The sequence below is a fragment of the Phoenix dactylifera genome, chromosome 15 (assembly GCF_009389715.1).
Source record: "Phoenix dactylifera cultivar Barhee BC4 chromosome 15, palm_55x_up_171113_PBpolish2nd_filt_p, whole genome shotgun sequence".
Taxonomy (NCBI): Eukaryota; Viridiplantae; Streptophyta; class Magnoliopsida; order Arecales; family Arecaceae; genus Phoenix; species Phoenix dactylifera.
In genome coordinates, this window is record NC_052406.1 from 3,358,415 (window position 1) to 3,382,106 (window position 23,692).

A 23,692-nucleotide genomic window follows, 5' to 3' on the forward strand; every position below is an offset into this window, starting at 1 on the left:
GACGCTTTCTCTTAGCGTCGGCAAAAACAGGGATTTGCCGACGCTCTAAAGCGTCGGCAAAAACGGCTTTTCCGACGCTTTAAAGCGTCGATAAAGCCCAATCCAGTTTTGCGTTTTTGCCGACGCTTTAAAGCGTCGGCAAAAACGGCTTTTCCGACTAGCATCAATAATTCCCAACTTCCGACTAGCCCAATCCAGTTTTATTCCCAACTTGCATCAATAATTCACTAAATATTATCCAATATATGAAAGTCCCAACATGGAAAGAAGTCTTTACAGTAATTTGTAATGTATATACATGAAAGAAGTGATATGGTAATCTCCATGACCCAAGAGAGCGGGTTCCACATGAACCCCAAGAATTTGAGCAGCTTGCACTCCTGCCAGCATTCCAAAACCAAGAAAGACGTCAGCTAATATCACAAGCACTACTAAATTTTTAAATTTGAAACGAAGAGAGGGAGGGAGATATACAGACGTACCTTCTTCTCTTCGAGCTTGTTGGGGCCAAAGATTTGGAGACGCTGCTCTCCCTCGGCGGAGGTGAGCCCCTCCCTGCTGCATTTCAGCTGCTCGAAGACTTCCTCGACCGGAATGTTCTCCTGAACAAAACAAAACAAACGGATTAAAAGAAAAAAGAATGAACGAGCCAAATGTATGATTCTCGAAGACAAGGTATAAATAGATCATAAGGAGCAGTGCAGTATATATTACGAGATCAACGGTCTCGTTCTTGATCTGCTCCAGCGAGATGCAGTATATAGCACGTTGCCATGAACACAGATACCTAAGCATCATCAAATTCGAGTAGATAATATGACCACCGTCAGGAATGCAAATGCTCCAACAAACGGGATTTATCATAGTTTTATGGTTGGGATTAAAAAATAGCAACTAATAAGACTAATACAAGGATGAGTATCCTTTGCAAGGATAGGTTCCACTGGGAATAAAAGCAAGATAAGTGAAACAAATATACAAAGCCTAACATGGAAATAGAAAGGCACAAGAACGACATCGTTTATCATTTCAAAGGCCGGCAACTTTGACCTACGGCACAGTCACACATCCAGGCTTCTCTGTAATGCCATAGTAGTCAAGATGTCCCCGTTTTCAATCCTCATCCTCATCTTCCTCCTCCTGCAGTAACACTCACATCAGAAATGACAATTCCCAAAATTTAACGTACAAAAGATGCTCATGATTTCCAAAAAATAAAATAAAATGACAGCAGGCTTGTCATACACCGCTATTGATTCTTCATGCAGACAGAAGAAATGCAGAAACATCTGCACCTTTTCTTTCCTTTTACAAATCATAAAGAGCGATGCACATTTTTATTCAAGAGAAAAACAAAACAGCTGCTTTGGTTAAGAAACGACAATCAAAGCACCAAATCTTACATAGACTGATGCCTCGTGCTAGGTTGCACAACCTGGCATTCAAGCATAACATGCAATGGATTCAAACTAACATTCATGGAAAGACCACAAGGTGAAGATGATGATGACAGTTCACTAGCCGGTTGTAGAGCCTAGAAACGGTAAAGTGCAGATGAAAACCAGACAAATCAACCAAAACATGGTCACAGAAATAAGATGCAGCATTTGCAAATAGAGCTACCTGAAGCAACAAGTCCTCTAGAACAAATAGAAAAGAGAGAAGCTACAACTACCTGACCCCACAAAACATACATGCTGGCAAAGAAACCCCCACAAATCGCACGTCCACAAATTGTACTACTCTCCAGCCACAAAACTTTAAAAAATTTAATTTCTTCCAGTTATCAAAAAGATAGTCTAAAGGCAATGTTAGAAATTTCCTACTACTTAGATCTGCGAGGACAAGTTGAAAAGCATCTGACTAAGTAATGCACAAGTACATTAATAACAAGCTTTCTTCTTTTTAAAAGCACAGCGCATCTCCTTCCAAGTGGTCCAGGAGAGATCTCCTAAGCTGATTTAGGGTGCTAAGGAAAAAAATCACAGACATGGAAGGCTCAAACAAGTAAAGTTCAACATAAATCAATCACTGGAAGAGCTCTAAGAAGCTTACCTCTCCACTTTCCTCTTCATCCTCATTATTGACTTCAGACTTTGACCTATCAGATTCCTCATCACCGTCATCAGTCGCACTTTCCTGAATAAAAAGTATAGCAAAATAAACCAGGGACCATTGTAAAGTAATGTTCCACATGCTACCATTCAAACATGCAAGAAGACTAGCTTTGTTTAGTACTTGTTTCTTGTTGTAGGCAGACATTTGCTTTTCGTATTCACTCTTCCTTTTTGCAGCTTTGGCTTCATATGGAGCTTTCTCCTGACAATTAAGAAAAACAAATTATTTGCAATACGATGTGCAATATGAGAGGAGCCACCATCATTCAGAAGTTTCCGATAACAAAGATAGGAAAAGATTCTACTATAAAAAGCCCAACATTCACCGCCATACTATCTATAGTTTTACATTTAAATTCAACTAAAATAAGGTCAAGCCTGTATGCATTAAAATAGTTATATACATCTTAACGACCATCAAGACAAGACCACTTCAGTCACAGGCAATCTTAGCACAGATAAAGCAAACAAAAAGACATACAGAGTTCCGAAATACTGAGCCAGAATCCCAGATCTGTCATCATTATTATGCGATTTATTGAAAAGATTTCTATTTCTTTAACTGAAAAATAATACGTACAGCATCAGACAATGATTTCCACTTCTCTCCTCCAGCTTTACCAACCTTCAGTAACAACATCAAATGTCACTTAAATCCATGAACCGAAGTATAACTGATGATTCGATAATGATTTAGTAGATTCTGTCTGTGTATCTCCTTACAACTGAGACAGCCTTCACATTGGGATGTTCCTGCTTGTATTGTTTCCTGAACTCTTCACTGCAACATTAAAGTTGCAAGAAGTTAATGATATCTGGAAACAAAATGTAGAACTACAAAGTAGAAGCCTCTACGTGAAACAAGAGAATTGCAAGGGCACTTACAGGAAAACAAAGAAAGCACTAGGAGGCCTCTTTGGTTTGTTAGGATCTTTTTCGGCCTTTTTTTCCTTCTTGGCCTGTCTTTTGCTACTCTTATCTGCCTTAATAGCAGCCTTGCGTTTCCCAACCTTCCTGAAATAGAGAAACATACAAAACCATAAACTATATTAGTCCTATTCACTTCCTAGCAGCCTTGCATTTCCCAACCATTATGAAAAACAGAAAAAAGAAGCATACACAGCAACCATCACAAATGCAAAGATGGTGTTTGTGTACCATCTCCAGCAATTATTACACATTATGTCAAAATCCTCCCATATACTGAGATTTCCCATCTTCACAACTAGCCATTGATGAACGCAACCTATAAATACTATAGCCCATACATTAGAATTTATCCTTTATCCATCTTTCTCCATTAATTCCCTCATTACATCTTGCACATACATGTGTTCTGAACATTGTCATCTACAAAAGTTATGCAACCTCATGAAATACTTAATTTGATCAATGTAGATTCCCAATATCGTAGTATCTTCCAAAAGCACAAGAACGCATCCCTACTTCAAATATATTTCTAGAACATAGCCCGTTGAAAACCTCTCTTCTGCAAAGGGATCTTGGCTACAGTAAAATCCTTAATGTTGAACGTGCAGAAGAAGGACCCTCTGTCATAACATATATTTGTTTCACTCATAGGAAATACTCATATAATTACAAAATGACCACTTGTGTGCCCCAGCCTTGCTGCAAATGTGCCTAGAACCTCATGTGTGCATCTGCACTTAAACTCACACTACAACAAAAGTTGGTTTTGCCGACGCACTTTTCCCGATGCTAGGGGAAAGCGTCGGCAAAGGTTGGCTCACAGCAAACCTTTTCCGACGCTTTGGGTTAGCGTTGGAAAAGCGAAACAAACAACGACGCTATAAAGCGTCGTTATAAGTTTAAGAAACAACGACGCTTATAAGCATCGTTAGAAAGATGGGTTCATTATAAATATGATGGGTTCATTATAAATGGTTTTAAATTTCATACAAAAAAACGTGAAAAATTTAGAAAATCCCAAAATAGTGGAGTTATGGTTGAGGCGGACGGAAAAATTTATTATGGTGCCCTAACAGATGTTTATGAGTTGGATTATTACGGGAACTTTAAGGTAGTATTATTTCGATGTGATTGGGTGGATATAAACTCATCTAGAGGTTTGAGGCAAGATATAAATGGCTTCACACTAGTAAATTTTTCAAGGTTGATACATACTGGTGTGTTATTGAAAGATGACCCATTTGTTTTTTCATCTCAAGCTCAACAAGTGTTTTTCGTGCAAGACTCTAAAGATAAAGATTGGTCTGTTGTTATTAAGACTAAACCAAGGGACTTGTATGATATGGAAAAAAGGTTAGCAGAGGAGGATGATGAGACTTATACTCAGTGTATGCCTTTTAATGTTCCGCCAATTGATGAACTGAATTCTACTAGTTTTGCTAGGATGGATGTTGAATGAGAGCTGGCTAGTTTCTTAATGGTAAGTAAAACATTAGTTTTATGCATTAAATTATTTTGCAATTTATAAATTATTTCTATACTTTTAATATTTAACTAATATTGATTCTTTTTTGTGCATACTAGATTACAATATGCCGCGAGGAAAACGTTTCAGAGATATTGAGTTTCAGCACACATCCGTGGGACCAAAGACTCATATACAAAAATTAACAAACAATTGGCATTCTTTTCGATCAAAAGTCCAATGTTGATCTTCAAAAAGAACAACTTTTATTATATTTTTTTCATATGTGTGAGGATGGTAGTATTCCTTAAACCCACTTGTTACGAGATATCTATTTTGGCGAGGTGTCTGTTTGACAAAGGAGGCTTCAGCTTTTGTCATGTATCTTTGCTGTTGTGTGTTTATTCTGGATTTTCAGATATCAGTAACTTTTTTGCTTATATTGTTGATTGAGTTCTTTATTATGTGTGACTGCAAGTACAGGCAACCTAACAAATGACAAGGAGAGCTCTTTCCTACATCAAATGCTTCTTTTATAAGAATATTAAAAGTAATGTACTTTTAATATTTAACTAATATTGATTCTTTTTTGTGCATACTAGATTACAATATGCCGCGAGGAAGACGTTTCAGAAATATTGAGTTTCAACACACATCTGTGGGATCTACTTCTGATCGTTCCCAGCAGCCCGATGAGCCCCATACTCAGTCCGGGTCCCAGTCGGAGCACGCTCCACCTGCAGATCGTCCAGACACGGATGACGTGGACGTCCTGGGTAATTTGATTTACAATCCTTTGCCTTTAAATCATTTGCCTTTAAAAAAGTACATTACATATGGCATATTTGATGATTTTGGATATTGGAAGTATTTTGAAAAATATATTTCCTTTTGGACTGCAAACCGAATGCATTGAAATTGGAATGAAAGGCTAATGTAAAAGTGCTTGCTATACACTGTGATGAAAATAAAGTAAGATGTGTTGGACCTGGTGAGAATGTCCAGGTCAAATTGTCAGGGATTGAAGAAGATATCTTGGCTGGTTTTGTCCTTTCAAGCATTGGTATGTATTAGTTTCTTATATAAACCTAGTCTCAAAAGCATACAACTTAAATTGGTGTTCTTTGATAGTGCTTGGAAGATGCTTCTATATTTTATTAAATGGCACACACAAGCTTGAGGACATCTACTCTGTCATAAATTACATGCTTGCATGTCTCCATTTATATTGATTCATGTGCCCCACATTGTGTATGCTTTTGCATTTTATATATCACTGTGTGTGTATAGATGTTAAATAAGAAGTCATACTCCATGAGCTTATCATCTCTCTCTCTCTCTCTCTGCATGTATTTGTGGTGCCAACGACTAGCAATTGGCACGCGTTAGAGGAAAAAGCCAGTGAACAGAGGGAGATTCTGAGGCTGGGCAGCTGATGGATTGGGAAATGAGGATCCAAAAAATAAGGAGAAAGAGTGAAGGTTGTGTGCAAGCCTAGATCTGAAAACAAACAGAGCATGGAAGTTATGGAGAGATGCAATGGATTGGAACATATAAGGTCTAGGGGACCTGATTGTTTATTAATATGGTACAATAAGTTCTGCCAAGGTCAGGAGTCAGGATACCTGAAAGTCTTAGGTAAACTACAAACCTCGTACCCTCTTGTGTTTCCATCCAATAAATAAAACCAAGAGGAGCCCCTTGTTTATATGGTCGTATAAATTAGACCATCTTAAAGTCCAGCCAATAAACAAAACGAGAGAAACACCTTGCCAACATGGTTCTGTAAGTGAGTACCAACCTATGGTCTGGTTAAAAACTGAAGCAAAGGAAACAAAGTACATGGTTGTGGAGGTGAGACCACTGCAAGGCATGTGCCAAAGTTGGTATATGCTTTATCGCGCATTATGCTATTGTTTACTCAACATTTGAAAAGTTAAAATTGGCTTCTTATTTATCAACTTAAATTGAAATTTTGTCTACATAAGAGTAATAATTAAATGGCACACACAAGCTTGAGGACATCTACTCTGTCATAAATTACATGCTTGCATGTCTCCATTTATATTGATTCATGTGCCCCACATTGTGTATGCTTTTGCATTTTATATATCACTGTGTGTGTATAGATGCTTTTGCATCATATAGATATATATTTCCATTGATATTTGAAATTTGCATTGTTTGGTGTGTGATAACTTTCTATCATTAGACTACATACGGTTCAAAGCAAGTTCTCTCTCTCTACCGAAAAGAGAGAGAGAGAGAGAGAGAGAGAGAGAGAGAGAGAGATAGAGAGAAAAGTAAGTTTAAGCTCAAAGGAATATGTTCATATTTTTATTCTGGCTTGTTGATTTTTTGAATGCTATAATTATAAGTCAAGGATGTTTCATTCGCTCTGATCAATTGCTCCTTGACTTATGAGTTCATTCAAGTTCTAACTATTTTGCTTTAAATCATTTGCTTTTAATGGCTAGATGTTCATTCCAGTTCTAACTATTTTAAATCATTTACCTTTAATGGACTTGTTATTTTATAGATGGACTGGGGAGAGTGAGGCGAACACGAGGGCCCACTCGAGCACGGGACGTATGGAGCCTACCTGAGGATGAGAAGATTGTCGTCCATTGCAACGAGCTGGGGCAGCCCATCAAGAATGCTGCAAGCATTTTATCAACTTTTTTAGGATCGGTTGCGCGGAAGGGACAATTGTGTCCACTCAACTATACGAAATGGAACGAAATGCTTCCTTCGTATAAGGTTGAGCTTCTTAGAGTTGTTGAGGTAAAGAATTGAATTTGCTTACTATCTTCAATTATTTTTTGATTTAACATTGATATAACATTTTTGACTTTGATGTAGACAAAATTTGTCCTTCCTGCAAATAGTCATGATTGGGTGCTGAAGTCCGTCAACCGCAAATGGAAAGAATATAAGGCGAAGCTAAAGGCGGATTGGAAGCACGAGGGCATGACTGAAGAGGAGGTGGCCCGTGTTTGTCCTCCAGATGTAATCTCTCATCAGTGGAGGGAGCTTGTCCACTACTGGTTTTCCGAGAGAGCTCAGGTTGTGTATATTTTTTCAATACCTTAGATTGTATTTACTATTATTATAGATTAGAAATTTATACATTTTATGCATTACATTGTTTATTGTTTTTCGGGGAAGACATATTCCAATATTGGTAGAGCTGCTCGAGCATCACAGACTGTTCCTCACACTTCAGGCTCCATGAGTTATGCGAGGCGTAGAGCTGAATTCGTAAGCTTTCTTGAAATAATTTAAATTTATTTTAAATTATTCTATCATATAGCATGAATACTCTTGAAATATACTTTTTGTTGTAGATGGATGATAATGGGAGGGAGCCTGGTAGGGTGGAGTTTTATAGGATGACTCACACCCACCGAGATGGCAGCTTTGTCCGGGAGGAGTCAAGAGATATAGTTGTATGTATTCATCTTTGGCTTGTGCTGTATTTTTTTTGGTTTTATTATTGGCATACATTAATTTGAATTTTTTTGAGAGATATAGGATAGGGCAACAAATCTTATTTCGGAGCGCGTCGGGGGGTCATCATCATCCGACGCGACCCATAATATTGAAGCTGAAGTGCTCGCTGAATTGATGGGCCCAGAGCGTTATGGTCGAGTGAGGGGTTACGGCGTTGGAGTTACCCCCACTCAGTTGTCTTCAGTGGGCACATATACAAGAAATGCCAGAGAATCTAGTAACACTGCAGAAGTTCGTCGGCTTCAAGCAACTATTGATGAGTTGAAGGAAAACCAAGCAAATTTGCAGTCTCAGCTTACGAATATTTCTTCCATGTTACAACGGTTTCTCCCTTCTCAGGTAAATAATTATATATATTTTAATATTTTACATATTATCAATTATGATATATGAGTTAATGTATCACATTATTCTTAACTTCTAAAGTTTTTTTTTTTTTTGTAGATTCCTGATACTTCAAACGCTAGTAGAGATGATGATGGAGCTGAATCCCGTCCCTGATGCATTCTAGATTATCTTTTATGAGCTTGATATGTATATGTTTCTGCTTTTTCAGAGTACATTGTAATTTGCTTTTTCAGAGTACAATGTAATTTGCTTTTTCAGAGTACATTGTAATTTGTATGGCAGCTTTTCTGATATATGAGTCAAAAACATGGAGTTTTAATCAGATATATCAATATTCATATTTTGAATGCTCTGAGTATTTGTGTCAATGTATCAATGTAATACAGGTTCATATTGTTATAATATATGTTTTGTAATTTGTATTTATAATACTGATTATCGTTTTATTTTTTTTAAAAAAAGACAATTCCCGACGCTTTTAAGCGTCGGTAAAAAGACCGGCCATTGAGCAATTTCCGACGCTTAAAAGCGTCGGTAAATCAGAAATTGCCGACGCAAAAAAAGCGTCGAAGGGAGCGGAGACAATTGCCCGACGCTTTTACGCGTCGGTAAAAAAGGTCGTGGCAGCAGCGGGAATTGAGCAATTTCCGACGCTTAAAAGCGTCGGGGAAAGGTTAATCCCCGACGACGCTTAACAAGCGTCGGTAAATCACGAATTGCCGACGCAAAAAAGCGTCCGGGGAAACCGATCTGTCGGTTTATTGCCGACGCTATATAAGCGTCGGTAAATCCATGTTTTTGCCGACGCTTTACTCAAGCGTCGGCAAAAACTTTTCCCACTCTGGTATATCCGACGCTTTGCCAACGCTTGGCTTTGCGTCGGGGGTATTTTCGCCGACGCTAATTAGCGTCGGCAAAGCTCCAAAAATGCGTCGGGAAAGGGCCTAGTTTCCTGTAGTGTCAGTGTTTCCATGCTCCATAGGCTCAATCAGTTTACTCAGTAAATAAGATGGATCATAAGCCATCATCACAAACAGAAAGTATTGTAAGCTACAACAGCAGATAGGATGAAGTTAGCAATTTCATCGCAAAGGTTGACTGGATGCAGCATTAAAAAAGCTCAAGTAACCTGTCATCAGCTAGCTTCAGTAATTCCCTAGTTTCCTTCTTTGTTGCCCCTTTTCCCTTTCCTCCCTTCATTTTCAGGTGGAGTTCCTGTTACAACGAGGTTCAACAAAACAATGAAACCTTGCAACCACAAGAAGTTGCTAGTTAGAAATGGAAATTGCAGCAGCTGTAGACTAATAATAAGAAGAAACAGTAACTGTCTAAGAGCAATATAAAGCTATGGCAAGATCCAGGGGATGCAACAAGATACAAGAAAATAAATGACACAAGGTTCAAAAGGCCCTTCAGAGGTCAAATGAAAGAAAAGCTCAAATGCAACAAGATACAAAAAATAAAAGTAATCCAGCAAATATAAGTGACCACATGTTTTCCTGGCATCTCCACAGCTGTAGAACGATCCAGGAACAAGTTGATAAGAAAAGGCGGATTTGAAAAAGAGTGGAGAAGAAATGCCCCCATGGTCAACAAGCAATAGATGCATCTGAATGCGGCGAAAACAGAAATAGAGCTCTGTAGATCATCAGAATAAATTTCATAACAGATAAATTGTTCTAATAGGCTAGTTACAACAATAACAATAATAATAATAACAACAACAACAACAACAATAATAACAATAATAATAACAATAATAACAACAATAATAATAAAGCCGTTTTTGCATCCGTACTGTATCCCTAACCGCTCCCCTTTTTATTCACTGCATTAATGACAGAGATCTTGAAAGAAGGAAAGTGGCGGAGATCTTGCGGCCGCAGACAGAGTGGGAGAGATCGGCGACGAAGCCAAGTGGCGGCCGGCGGCAGAGGAGATGGAGGCGGTGGGGCCGCCACAGGCGGAGCACACCGACGACGGCCGCGGGCTGTCCTCGGCCGCGGTGGCGGAGGTGGAGCAGACGGCGGCGCATGAAAAGTCGGCGGAGGCGGCGGAGGAGGGGGAGGAGGGCTCGGCGTCGGTCATTTTTTATGGGAGGCGATGCGGGGTTCCGAGGGAGAGGATGAAGAAGAATCGAGGCAACGGGGAGGGGGGAAGGGAGAAGAATCGGGCGAAGAAGAAACGAGAGAGGGCGAGAGAGCGAGAGAGAGAGAGGAGAGAGAGGAGGCGGGATGGGTGGCGGGCGGAGGGAGATCTCCGCCCTCCCGGTTTCTTGCAACAGAAGAAGGCCGGAGGGGAGGGAGGAGGAGGCAGAAGAAGGAGGAGCAGAGGAGGGAGGAGGAGGCAGAGGAGGATGGAGGAGGAGGGCGGACGCGGGGTTGTTTTCAACGACGCTAATAAGCGTCGTTTTAGGCCAACTCTACGCGCTAACAAGCGTCGTATATGCCGACGCTTTAAAATGCGTCGGCTATCTTGGCGCTCTGCGGACATGCCGACGCTGCAGCAAGCGTCGGCAAAAACATGTCGTTAAATCCTCTTTTGCCTGTAGTGAAAGAGTTTTAGGAAGATCCATCTTCGGCCTATAAGCATGAAGTGTCTACCTAAGTATGCTAATCTAGGGTGTAGCACATCTCATCTTCCTAGGCATGGATCATCTTAGACTACTTTAGCAACATGAATAGTAAATGGCTATGCTCAAGGTTTTAAACATCATAAAATAATTTTTCATTGAGAATGAGAATTTAAACAAAACTCCAAAAAGATTAAAAGAGTAAGAACTACAATGCCCTGTTACATTGCTAGGGGCTTCATCCAGCCCTAGACTAGGTGTTCAGCCGCGCATGGTGGCCGGATGTCCTTCCATCTTCCAATGAAAGCCTTCACCTCTCATCTTCCAGAATTAACACAAACTCTTTCTTTCCCTCCCCTCTCTCTTCTTTTTTTTTTATTTTCTTTTTCTCTCTTTCTCTCGGCTGGTGCTTCTCTCTTCACCGAAACAGGGGTCTCCCCTGTTTCTTTCTTCTCCACCCCACTCCCCCTCTTCCTCCCTCTTGCTCTTATAGATCGCCGAGGGCCGGTGATGGATCCCCAGCGAGGAGGAGGGCGTGATGCTCGGAATGATCTTGGCGGAGGCTTGATTTCTGTTGCACGTGAGATCGCTGGAGAAGGGCGTGATCGTTGATGCGGCCTGGAACGGACTGATGGCGGAGGAGCTGGATCGTTGAATTGCAGCCCGGCTGGGATCGCGGAGACTGGATGGGATCCGGATGGTGCCACGGGCGGAGGAGGAGGCGGAGACGCTGGGATTTCGACGCGGCTTGGGTCCGCTGATCTTGGAGGAGAAGACGCCGCAACGCGGTTGATGGCGGAGGACCCGGGGACGACGACGACGTTGGGGCGTTCGGCCTGGGACGAGCTCCTTTGATCACGCGGGGGAGGATTGCATCGCGGGAGAGGAGGAAGAGGCGCCGCGGGATCCACCGGGAAAGACGCAGTTGGTTGTGAGCGAGGCGGTATCACGGGAAGGTTTGCAGCGGAGGGAGAAGAAGATTAAACAGTGGAATCTATTATATATATATTTTTATTTATTTATTTATTATTTATTTATTTATGTTTTTATTTATTTATATATTTTTTTATATATTTTTTGTTGCACTGTTCATATGAACAGTGTTTTCACGGGGGACACTGTTCATATGAACAGTGCCATCTCGGAACACTGTTCATATGAACAGTATTTTCAGCATTTGGGGAAAAACTCTTTTTCTTGCTCTATTTTAACGGGAAAATGGGCATATATGGATTTAAAAAGGTCTCCCTTATTTTGCTTAGTTTGGAAACATGATGCGGAGACGGGAATTTCTGAACCGTTGGAATCACTTGGGGAGCCACGGACGGTGGACAGGTGCTTGAATGCATGCATGTCAGTTGGCATTGGCTCGAACCCAGTGTTATTGAAGCAGAAATGTGCTGGCTGGTATTGCTCGGAAGGCGAGGACATGTGAATTATTTATTTCTTATCATATTTTAAATTTATTTCAAAGATTGTTCTATTTTGTAGTAAAATAAGTAGTTATCCGTTTAAGAACGTTGACATGTGCTGGAAAAAGAATATTAAATTATAGATTAATCAGCACTTATCACACCCCCAAACCTACATTTTGCTAGTCCTCGAGCAAAATAAAACTAGAAAAGAAAAATTCTAACTCACTTTCGCAGGCATCGCGATTGCATTTACCATATGCAACAAGGCTTTAAACCCCTAGGTTACCCTAGTGGACGAGTTATAGTCTCGTGAGGGTTTCCAGTGAAGATACCCACAAACTTCAATATCATTATTGTTATGATTAATTTGTTGTTGTTGTTTGTTGTTTTTTTGAATTCGATTGATGAAACTTCAAATTCCAAGTGCATACTTGCTAGAAAAAAAACTTTTTTTTAATTAAAATCTAATTTAAGATACATATATGATAAGAATTTCAAAGCACACACGGTTTTATTTACTAAGTCAGCCCAAATTCTAAATTAGTATGCAATCTAAATTAAAGTCATTAAGTTTCCGTTTAGGGAGTTTTAAGACTTATTTTTATACTGGAGTGCTCGGGTGAAATCTGGGACCGTACACAAGCTAAGGGTTCGGATCTCCAAAATATTGTTAATACTAGTAGTTTCCAAGGATTTGGTCGAAAAGACCTACTCACTGATTCAAAATCATCTTATCTGCAGGATTTCGAGAGTTGTGGATGTTTACTTTAGTACCTACGGGCTTTATCTGTAATATTCCAGTTTTACTCGAATTTTTACAACGACGGCTTTCACACTATTGTCTTTTGGTCAATACACACATTTTTTTTCTTCTTTTTTTTTTTTTTTTAAAGAAAGATATATATAATTTGGTGTACTTTTACTCTTGTGGTGATTTCCCGTGTAACGAGCAATCAGTCGACAACTCTCACACCAGTTGGCATAAGGTGTCGGGCATTCAAGACTCCCCTACGGACTTTATGCTCGGAGTCCTCATCACAGATCACTTGATCTTTGACAATAGGTAGCCCTTTTCGATGTTCCTGACTAAATCCATTTTTATTGATGTTTTTTTTTTTTTGATTAGATAAGTATGAATTCACTAGGGTCCCAAGGTTGCTACCATACTCTCAATCATAAATGTCGAGCCTAGACCTTAGAAGAGTCGGCCCAGTGTGTAGTGAAATTCCAAAGTATAATTAGCTACAACTCCCTAAGAGAGACTTAATAAAAAGAACTTAAATTTGTATTACTTTCCCACTAGTCATTGGGCTTTTTAGATTTTATATACCTTGTGTGTTTCATCATTCTCGCAATAAATGTATATAAATTAGGGTTTTTGTTTTTTTTTAATAAAAACTTTTTTTATATAACTTTTTTTATTATTTTTTAAAAAAATGAAAATAAAACACATTTTTTAAAAAAATATTTTATTTTTATTTTTTTCTTTTTTTAAAAAATGATTTTTTTATTATTATTTTTTTATTTTTTATTTTTTTATTTTTTTTGGATAAATATCAAGTGAATACCCCCAAACCTAAACCTAACATTGTTACTCAATGTTAAGAAAATAATCTAAGAGAATTGGGTTGCCTCCCAACAAGCGCTAAGTTTATTGTCTTCAGCAGACACAGTGGGTCCTTAATATTTTGATAACAGGGTTTCGTTAAATTAAGAATTCGTATCAATTGCCCATCGGTAACACAGTCCACATAAGGTTTTAACCTTTGACCATTGACTTTTAAAACATGTCCACCATTGAGGTGTTGGATCTCTACTGCACCATAAGGAGAAACCTTTTTCACTACGAATGTCCATCCCACCTAGAGCGAAGTTTACCCGGGAAGAGTCGCAACTGGAATTGAACAGCCAAACCTTTTGACCAGGTTCGATAGGACTTACGGTTAATATTTTTATCATGAAAAGTCTTAGTCCTTGCTTTATAAAATTTTAGCATTTTCATAAGCCCTCATTACGCAATTCTTCAAGTTCACTTAGTTGGAGGTTTCGGTGAGGACCAGCTACTGCATGTCTAAGTTAAATTTTTTTTTATAGGCCCCAGAAACCTCTATATTCAAGTTTCTTACCCGGTAAAGTGACAAGCCTTTACCAAAAACTAATCGGTAGGGGGACATGCCAATAGGAGTTTTGTAGGCGGTACGGTAAGCCCAGAGTGCATCATTATCCTTTGAGACCAATCTTTCCTATCGGGACGTACCGTTTTCTCTAAGATGTGTTTTAACTCTCTATTGGACACCTCGACTTGTCCACTCGTTTGGGGATGGTATGGGGTAGCAACTTTGTGGTGATGTTATATTTGCGAACCAAGCCTCGGAAAGATCGGTTGCAAAAATGAGATCCCCATCACTGATAATGGGCTCGGGGGTGTACCAAAACGACAAAAAATGTTTTCATGTAAAAATTTAATCACAACCTTGTGGTCATTAGTTTTAGTGGCGACAGCTTCTACCCATTTTGAAACATAATCAACCCCTACCAGAATATATTCGAAACCAAAGGATGGTGGGAAAGGACCCATGAAGTCAATACCCCAGACATCAAAGATTTTCTACAATTAAATAGGATTGAGAGGCATCATATCTCTTACGAGAGATGGTACCCATCCGTTGGCACCGTTCACAAGTTTGGCAAAAGTTATGGGCATCTTTGAAAAGTGTGGGCCAATAAAATCCACTTTGTAAAACTTTTGCTGCAGTTTTTCTAACCTCCAAATGTCCCCCACAAGCTTGTGAATGGCAGAATGAAAGAATACTTTGAAATTCACATTCAGAGACACATTGACGGATGACTTGATCGGGACAATACTTGAATAGATCGGGATCATCCCAATAATAGAACTTTACTTGTGAAAGAATCGGTTCTTGTCTTGAGTTGACCAATCATCAGGGAATTCGTCCTATGCAAGATAATTTACTATGTTTGCAAACCATGGCGTTTTTATTCTTTGTACCTCAAATAATTGTTCATCTGGAAAAGAATCGTGTAAGGGTGAGGTATTTTTACAAGAGGGCTCAAGAAGAATCCTAGATAAGTGGTCTGCTACGACATTTGCAGTTCCTTTCTTGTCACGAATTTTTAGGTCAATTCTTTAGTAAAAGAATCCATCGAATCAGACGGGGTTGGTATCCTTCTTTGCAAGAAGGTGTCGAAGGGCAGCATGATCAGTGAATACGGTAACCTTGGATCCTAATAAGTAAGATCGAAACTTGTCTAGTGCGAATACTACCGCTAGCAACTCTTTCTCAGTGTGGTGTAGTTTTAATTGTGCATCTGAGAAGTGCTTTACTAGCATAGTAAATGACATGAGGTACTTGTCTAGCCGTTGCCCTAAGACTGCCCCAATAGCATAGTCGGATGCATCACACATTAGTTCAAAATGGAAGGTCCAATTAGGGGGCCGTATGATAGGTGCAGTGGGTCAATTTCGAGCGAAGATTTTCAAATGCCTCCTCGCATGTTTATCAAAGACAAAGGGAGTGTCCTTGGCAAGAAGATTGCACAAGGGTTTGGAAATCTTACTGAAATCCTGAATAAAGCGACGGTAGAAACCAACATGGCCAAGGAATGATCGGATTTGTTTCACAGTTTTTGGTGGAGGAAGATTGGAAATAAGATCGACTTTGGCTTTATCTACTTCAATGCCCCTCTTGGACACGACGTGTCCTAAAACTATGCCTTCTTGAACCATAAAATGGCTCTTTTCCCAACTTAGTACTAGGTTGGTCTCCGTACATCTTTTCAAAACTAAGGTCAAATTGTCTAGACAATCATCAAAAGATAGGCCAAAAAACTGAGAAATCATCAATGAACACTTCTAGAAAGTTTTCTACCATATCTGAAAAGATGGCCATCATGCATCGTCGAAAAGTTGCAGGTGCATTACATAGTCCAAAAGGCATCCTCCTATATGCAAATGTCCCAAATGGGCAAGTAAAGGTGGTCTTCTCTTGATCGTCCGGGTAGACAGGTACTTGGTTATATCCAGAGTAACCATCTAAGAAGCAGTAGAAACCTTGACCAACCAACCGTTCCAAAATTTGATCTATGAAAGGTAGAGGGAAATGGTCCTTCCTAGTTATTGAATTAAGTTTTCTATAGTCAATGCACACGCGCCAACCCGTGGTTGTGCGTGTTTGTTATTAATTCTCCTTCCGTATTCTCAATCACAGTGATACCTGATTTCTTGGGTACCACTTGTGTCGGACTCACCCACTTACTATCAGAAATTGGATAAATGATTCCGGCATCTAATAACTTCACCACTTCTTTCTTGACTACCTCCTTCATGTTAGGATTGAGTCTTCTTTGCATTTCTCGGGTAGGCTTTGCATCATCTTCGAGATGAATTTGATGCATGCAAACAGAGGGGTCAACCCCTTTCAAATCGGCTACAGACCATCCTATGGCATGTTTATTTTCTTCTAGCACCCTCAAAAGTTTACCCTCCTGTTTAGTAGATAAGTTGGCTGCGATAATTACAGGGAGGCTATCTTCTGGTCCTAGAAAGAAAATACTTAAGATTTGTTGGAAGTGGCTTTAACTCAAGTTTAGGTGGTGAATCAATGGAAGGGACAAAGTGGCGCACTAGCAATGGGAGGAAGAGGTTTAGGTCGGCTCTTCCAAGGAAGGGAACTCACTGGAGATTGATTGTCAAGTAAGATGTTAACTTCTTCTATGGCCTTGTCTATATCAAAGTTGTCAATGTCAAAATGGGCCAGACATGCCTCTAAGGGTCATCTGCTAAGATATAGGGAAGGGCTTCCTCTACAAGATCATCCATTTCGTCAATTAGGCAACACTCGTCTTTCCTCACATGTTGGTCAGCGGCATGAAAAACATTCAATTTAATTTTCATGTTCCCAAATGATATATCCATTGCCCCAGTTCTACAGTTGATGCATGCATTGGCTGTCGCTAAAAAGGGACGACCAAGAATCACAGGGATTTGTTTTTTTAGGTTGGGCACATGTTCCATGTCAAGGACGATAAAATCTACTGGAAAATAGAACTTATCTACCTTGACAAGAACATCTTCAATCATCCCCGTGGTATCTTCACAGATCGATCAGCCAATTGTAAGGACACCGAAGTAGGTTTTAATTCACCTAACCCAAATTTCTCATAGACTGAATAGGGTAGAAGATTCACACTTGCCCCTAGATCTAAGAGCGCTCGGTCAATGGAGTTCTTTCAATTTTGAAAATAAACCACGCAATAGCACGTATCCCGTAGGATAGTGATTACGGGTGTCGGTCCACAAGGATTGAAGAATAAGTTATTTTCTTTTAAAAATAAATCAACAAGAAGGATTTGCTAACTTGATTTAACTAAATCAAAGTATGAGTACGGATTGAAATTTTATCAAAGTAAATAGATCTAGGGTTTGGAATCCACCACATAGCATTGCATCAAGGATTGTGTTCTTAATCTTATCTTTTGGAGAGGCATGCAATTTTGGCTACAAGCCTTATAAAATAAAAGTATAAAGAGTTTTAGGAAGATCCATCTTCGGTATAGCATAAAGTGTCTACCTAAGTATACTAATTTAGGGTGTAGCACATCTCATCTTCCTAGGCATGGATCATCTTAGACTACTTTAGCAACATGAATAGTAAATAGCATGCTCAAGGTTTAAACATCATAAAATAATTTTTCATTGAGAATGAGAATTTAAACAAACTCCAAAAAGATTAAAAGAGTAAGAACTACAATGCCCTGTTACATTGCTAGGGCTTCATCCAGCCCTAGACTAGGTGTTCAGCCGCGCATGGTGGCCGGATGTCCTTCCATCTTCAAATGAAAGCCTTCACCTCTCATTCTTCCCAGAATAACACAAACTCTTTTCTTTCCTCCCCTCTCTCTTCTTTTTTTTTATTTCTTTTTCTCTCTTTTCTCTCGGCTGGTGGCTTCTCTTCTTCACCGAAATAGGGGTCTCCCCTGTTTCTTTCTTCTCCACCCCGCTCCCCCCTCTTCCTCCCTCTTGCTCTTATAGATCGCCGAGGGCCGGTGATGGATCCCCAGCGAGGAGGAGGGCGTGATGCTCGGAATGATCTCGACGGAGGCTTGATTTCTGTTGCACGTGAGATCGCTGGAGAAGGGCGTGATCGTTGGATGCGGCTGGAACGGACTAATGGCGGAGGAGCTGGATCGTTGATTGCAGCCGGCTGGGATCGCGGAGACTGGGATGGGATCCGGATGCGCCACGGGCGGAGGAGGAGGCGGAGACGCTGGGATTTCGACGCGGCTTGGGTCGCTGATCTTGGAGGAGAAGACGCCGCACGCGGTTGATGGCGGAGGACCCGGGGACGACGACGACGTTGGGGCGTTCGACTGGGACGAGCTCCTTTGATCGCGCGGGGGAGGATTGCATCGCGGGAGAGGAGGAAGAGGCGCCGCGGGATCCACGGGAAGACGCAGTGGTTGTGAGCGAGGCGGGATCACGGGAAGGTTTGGCAGCGGGAGAAGAAGATAAACAGTGGAATCTATTTATATATATATATTATTTATTTATTTATTTATTTATTTATTTATGTTTTTATTTATTTATATATTTTTTATATATTTTTTGTGCACTGTTCATATGAACAGTGCCATCTCGGAACACTGTTCATATGAACAGTATTTTCAGCATTTGGGGAAAAACTCTTTTTCTTGCTCTATTTTAACAGGAAAATGGGCATATATGGATTTAAAAGGTCTCCCTTATTTTGCTTAGTTTGGAAACATGATGCGGAGACAGGAATTTCTGAACCGTTGGATCACTTGGGGAGCCACGGACGGTGGACAGTGCTTGGGTGCATGCATGTCAGTTGGGCATTGGGCTCGAACCCAGTGTTATTGAACTGAAATGTGCTGGCTGGTATGCTCGGAAGGCGAGGACATGTGAATTATTTATTTCTTATCATATTTTAAATTTATTTCAAAGATTGTTCTATTTTGTAGTAAAATAAGTAGTTATCCGTTTAAGAACGTTGACATGTGCTGGAAAAAGAATATTAAATTATAGATTAATCAGCACTTATCAATTGGCTCCTACGAGGCTTGGTGTGATCCAACTGATTGTACTTGCTAGGCATATCCTTCTCTACAACAGAATAGAAATTGGAAGGGAGATGGGAGCATTTGAAACTTTTATTCTAAAATCTGCGTAATGGTAGAACAACAAATATAAAAAAATAAATCAATAAAAAAATAGAAGATTTTAAAAATGAGAAAAGAAAATTATATACTTCTAACAAGATAATGGTAGCCTTGTATATTATAATACCTGTCCTCAAGTCTACATAATTAGTCATATCAATTTGTATAAAGATATGCACATAAGACAATCTGCCATTATGTTCAGAACCATGTTCTAGGAGGAGGTTATGGCTTTGAATTTTAGGAAGGTTGTATTTTAAGGATTTTAACTCATGATGTCTAGAAAATCTAAAGTTATGATACCATGATAACAATATGTCAGAATGCAAAACCTTAAGCTAATAGCAAAAGGGTCACCAATGTAAATTAGACTTGATAAACAATATTATACAACTGACAACATTTTCTTAGCAATCCATATGCCCTTGTAAAAATCCAGTAACTCGATCATAAGGATTTCATAATCCACCAAGTGGTTAAACTAACAAGAAAAATCAGAACCACCAATGAAAAGAACTAGATCAAAAGAATGAAACAAAACAACATTCATATAGTCCAATTTCATACATCATTGACACATCAAATCATTGAAAACACAACATAAAATGATTGATAAAACTAAAATAAACTCTAGAGTTAATTAGGTCTACACCAAGGAGGGGGAGGAAAAAGAGAAAAGTAAAAGATAATGGATAGATTTAGAAGCCTTGTCCATATTGTTATCGATATCAATTGTCTAGTAGATAGTGCATCTAGAGCCCGAATAAAGCCTTCTTTCCCTTTTTATAGTAAAAGGGATACGCCAATTGCAGAAATGACTATCTTTGTTAGTTAGTAACAATGGTTCTCGATATGACTATCTTACTTTTAAGTGTCCAAAATACTACTAATAGGAGATTATTGCAGAAATAACCTTTCTCAAAAAACTTTGGCCACAATGCTTTACATTCTTTTTGATAGTGTTGTTAAGAGTGTTGTATAGGTGCCTAGGCGGTCTTGTTGGAACCCGCCCATGCCGCTGATATTTCAAAAAAAAAAATCAGATGGCAGCGGAAGAGGCATGTGCGGGATCGACGTTCATCACATGAACGTTGTTTCATGAACCGTTCGTAGTTAGGCAAGAATTAAAAACTTTTAAAATATTAGAAGATCAGATCTTCACCTTGTGCGGATAGATGATCACCGCAAACTGAAGTTCGTGGTTTTAGGATGAAGGTCGTTTGAAGCCGTTCAAATGTCCGGCCTCTACGGGTATCCACACGATGCAGGAGGACCGATCAAAGCTTTCTTGTCTTTCCGGGGTGCTAGCTCCCTTGCAAAGACTTCTTTTGATGGCTGATTTCCTCTCTATCAATCAACCCTTGATTGTGCTTGAGAGGAGGAAGAAGAAGAAGGCAACTGGATGAAGAACCAAAGCCCTTGCAGCCTACTCCCTTTTCCTTGCGTTGGAAGGAGGAAGAGAAGAGGAGGGGGCCGCCAATGGCTTTCCTTTTCTTCCGTGCTTGCGGCTGAACCAAGAGGAGAGGAGAGGGGAGGCGTACGGCTTGAAAGAGGAGGAGGACCAAGTTTGCCCTAGGTGCCGTCCACAAGCCCTTTTAAAGGCATGAAGGGCTCCTACAAATTAGAGCCCTTGATCACCCTTCCAAGGGGGCGTCGGCCCCTCTTGTGTTGCCGCCCCAAGCCAAAGGAAAGGAGGAGGGGCGTGTTGCCCCTCCTTCATGGTTGCCCTATTCCTCATTAAGTAAGGATTTGGATGCCCTAATGTGATTAAGTCCTAATCCAATTAGGCTTAGTCCAAGGGTGAACCAATTTGGGTCCAATCTAGGTAAGTCCTAATCCAATTAGAACTTAAAACAATTTTGACTCAATTGAACTCTTCAATCCTAATCCAATTAGGAGTCTTATTGATTCATTAGATTAATAATTAATTGTGACTTAAGAAACCCTAATTCCAAATTAGGACATATTTGATTTTAGGTCCTAATCCAATTAGGACTCTATTTGAATCCGAAGTCCTAATCTGATTAGGACTCTAGGAATCCTACTCCAAGTAGGAATCCGATTCTAATTCAAACTCCTAATCTTATTAGGATTGTAGGAATCCTATTCCAAGTAGGAATTCCCAGTCGTTACTCCAACTAGGATTCCCAGTCCTAATCCAATTAGGACTCTAGAAATCCTACTCGAAGTAGGACTCTTGTTTTAAGTCCAATTAATTCCCTTTGTTCCTTCTTCAACCGATATCAATCGAATTGATTACTTGTGATTCCTAATCACGATTTCAACCATCGGATCGGTCAATACTTCTAGTGTGTGTGACCCCATAGGTTCTACTCTGACTGGTAGTGAGATATATCATGATCTCTATCATGATATCATTGAAAACTCCTTTCAATGGATTGGAACGATTCCAACTCTACTCATTAGGTTTATCGATCATCGAGATAATCCCTGTAGTCCCACCATCCACCAGTGACACCTAGCAGCATGTAGTGGCTACCCAGTAGAATAGAATGATGAACCTCTAGTGCAGTTATCGTGTGATACAGTCCTACTATTGTGGATCCCGTACAGGACGGAGGTCATGGACAACTCGTCAAACCCCATCGTCTGTCATATGTGAAGAATTTATTCGACTTAAGTTCGAGAGTGGAAAACCCTTTTCCACTATGCATACTGCCCCGCCGAGGTCTTACGAACTCAGTCTTATAAATCACATAGGATCTCTCCTTATCTAATCTAAGGTCGATAGATTCCTTATAGTGCATACCCTACTCCTACAGTGAACTTACTGCAGCCAATCTACACTGCATGGACCCATATGTCTAGAGACCATGTATGTGTGCAGTCAAACACAATAACCTCACTGTGAGTTAGCCGAAGCACCGCAGGTCAAAAGGACCAGTCACACTACTGCAACATCAAGCAAGTCACTGACGAGTGGATAGACATCCAAGTGACTTCTTGTCTTGGTCACGCTCAGTACCCTTGTTCTCTAACAAGCACCTGCACTATCACTTTAGTGTCCCTACACTATGGACTCAAGTCTCGTCCATCCAGAAGGAAAGTGATCTGTGCACTGATCGGATCGATCACCGTCCTTGTGATGATCCATTGATCAGGAGCATTTAAAATTAATCACCAATGATACATGGCTCAAATTCTCAACTCTTGAGAATATGCATCATCATCTTATTAATTTCTTGGACGATTCATAGACACATAAATAATATGAATGAAAAGATGCCTTTTATTTATTCAATAATAAATAGTCAAGTACAAAATTATGTCCCTAGAATTAACAATGTGTCAGCAGATTGGCTTCTAGGGCATACATCTAACAATCTCCCACTTGCACTAAAGCCAATCAGTCATATATCTAAGCCCCATCTTCTCAAGGTGGGCTTCAGTCTTTTGCTGCTTAGCTGCTTGAACGATCTCCACGTTATCCGCGGAGTCTACTCTCTGCACCTCTACATATTTCTTCTCAACATAGTCGCGTATTAGATGGAAGCGCCGCTCTATGTGCTTGGACTTCTGATGAGACCTTGGTTCCTTAGCAAGAGCTATGGCGCATTATTATCACAGTAGAGTGTTATGGCATCTGATGTCATCACGTCCAACTCTGCAATGAATTTCTTGAACCAGAAGCCTTCCTTAGTAGCTTCAGAGGCGGCGATGTATTCAGCTTCCATAGTAGAATCAGCAATAATCGGTTGTTTAGAACTCTTCCAATTCACCGTACCACCATTGCACAAGAACACATATCCAGATGTGACTTCCTATCATCGACATCATCATGAAGTCTGAATCTATGTACCCTTCTACCTTTAACTCTGATGATCCTCCAAAAACCAAGAATAAATCTTTAGTTCTTTCAAGTACTTAAGAATATTCTTCACAGCTGTCCAGTGTTCTTCACCTGGATTCGACTGATATCTGCTTGTGACACTCACAGCAAGGGCTATATCAGGTCGTGTACATAGCATGGCATACATAAGGCTCCCTATTGCCGATGCATAGGATATCTTGCTCATGCGTTGAATCTCTTCAGATGTGTTGGGGCACATCTTCTTGGAGAGATGAATTCCATGCCTTAGGGGTAAGAGACCCCTCTTGGAGTTTTCCATGC

At 40.0% G+C, this 23,692-nt stretch overlaps 2 protein-coding genes across 2 annotated transcripts; both read right to left on the reverse strand.

Annotated features, from left to right (window-relative positions):
• Window positions 1-212: 212 nt before the first annotated feature.
• On the reverse strand, window positions 213-798 carry LOC103700257 (ATPase 2, plasma membrane-type-like). Its single transcript, XM_039134471.1, has 3 exons — window positions 715-798; window positions 483-602; window positions 213-380 (listed from the first exon to the last, which is right to left on the reverse strand). The coding sequence occupies exons 1-3, from the start codon at window positions 796-798 to the stop codon at window positions 228-230; spliced, it is 357 nt and encodes a 118-aa protein (XP_038990399.1). The 3' UTR covers window positions 213-227.
• Window positions 799-856: 58 nt separating this feature from the next.
• LOC113462313 (high mobility group B protein 3-like) lies at window positions 857-9,975 on the reverse strand. Its single transcript, XM_039134122.1, has 8 exons — window positions 9,862-9,975; window positions 9,503-9,588; window positions 3,003-3,131; window positions 2,841-2,898; window positions 2,698-2,742; window positions 2,239-2,319; window positions 2,056-2,139; window positions 857-1,140 (listed from the first exon to the last, which is right to left on the reverse strand). Exons 1-8 carry the CDS (start codon window positions 9,958-9,960, stop codon window positions 1,114-1,116), a joined length of 609 nt encoding a protein of 202 aa, XP_038990050.1. The 5' UTR covers window positions 9,961-9,975; the 3' UTR covers window positions 857-1,113.
• Between the last annotated feature and the right edge of the window lie 13,717 nt (window positions 9,976-23,692).

Coding starts and splice junctions, on each gene's coding strand:
- LOC113462313 (XM_039134122.1), bottom strand. CDS start 9,960: ATGGGGGCATTTCTTCTCCACTCTTTTTCAAATCCGCCTTTTCTTATC. Junction 2,899..3,002: donor AGTGCTTTCTTTGTTTTCCT/GTAAGTGCCCTT, acceptor TTAATGTTGCAG/TGAAGAGTTCAGGAAACAAT. Junction 2,743..2,840: donor ATGTGAAGGCTGTCTCAGTT/GTAAGGAGATAC, acceptor TTGTTACTGAAG/GTTGGTAAAGCTGGAGGAGA.
- LOC103700257 (XM_039134471.1), bottom strand. CDS start 798: ATGATGCTTAGGTATCTGTGTTCATGGCAACGTGCTATATACTGCATC. Junction 603..714: donor AGAACGAGACCGTTGATCTC/GTAATATATACT, acceptor TGTTTTGTTCAG/GAGAACATTCCGGTCGAGGA. Junction 381..482: donor ACAAGCTCGAAGAGAAGAAG/GTACGTCTGTAT, acceptor GAATGCTGGCAG/GAGTGCAAGCTGCTCAAATT.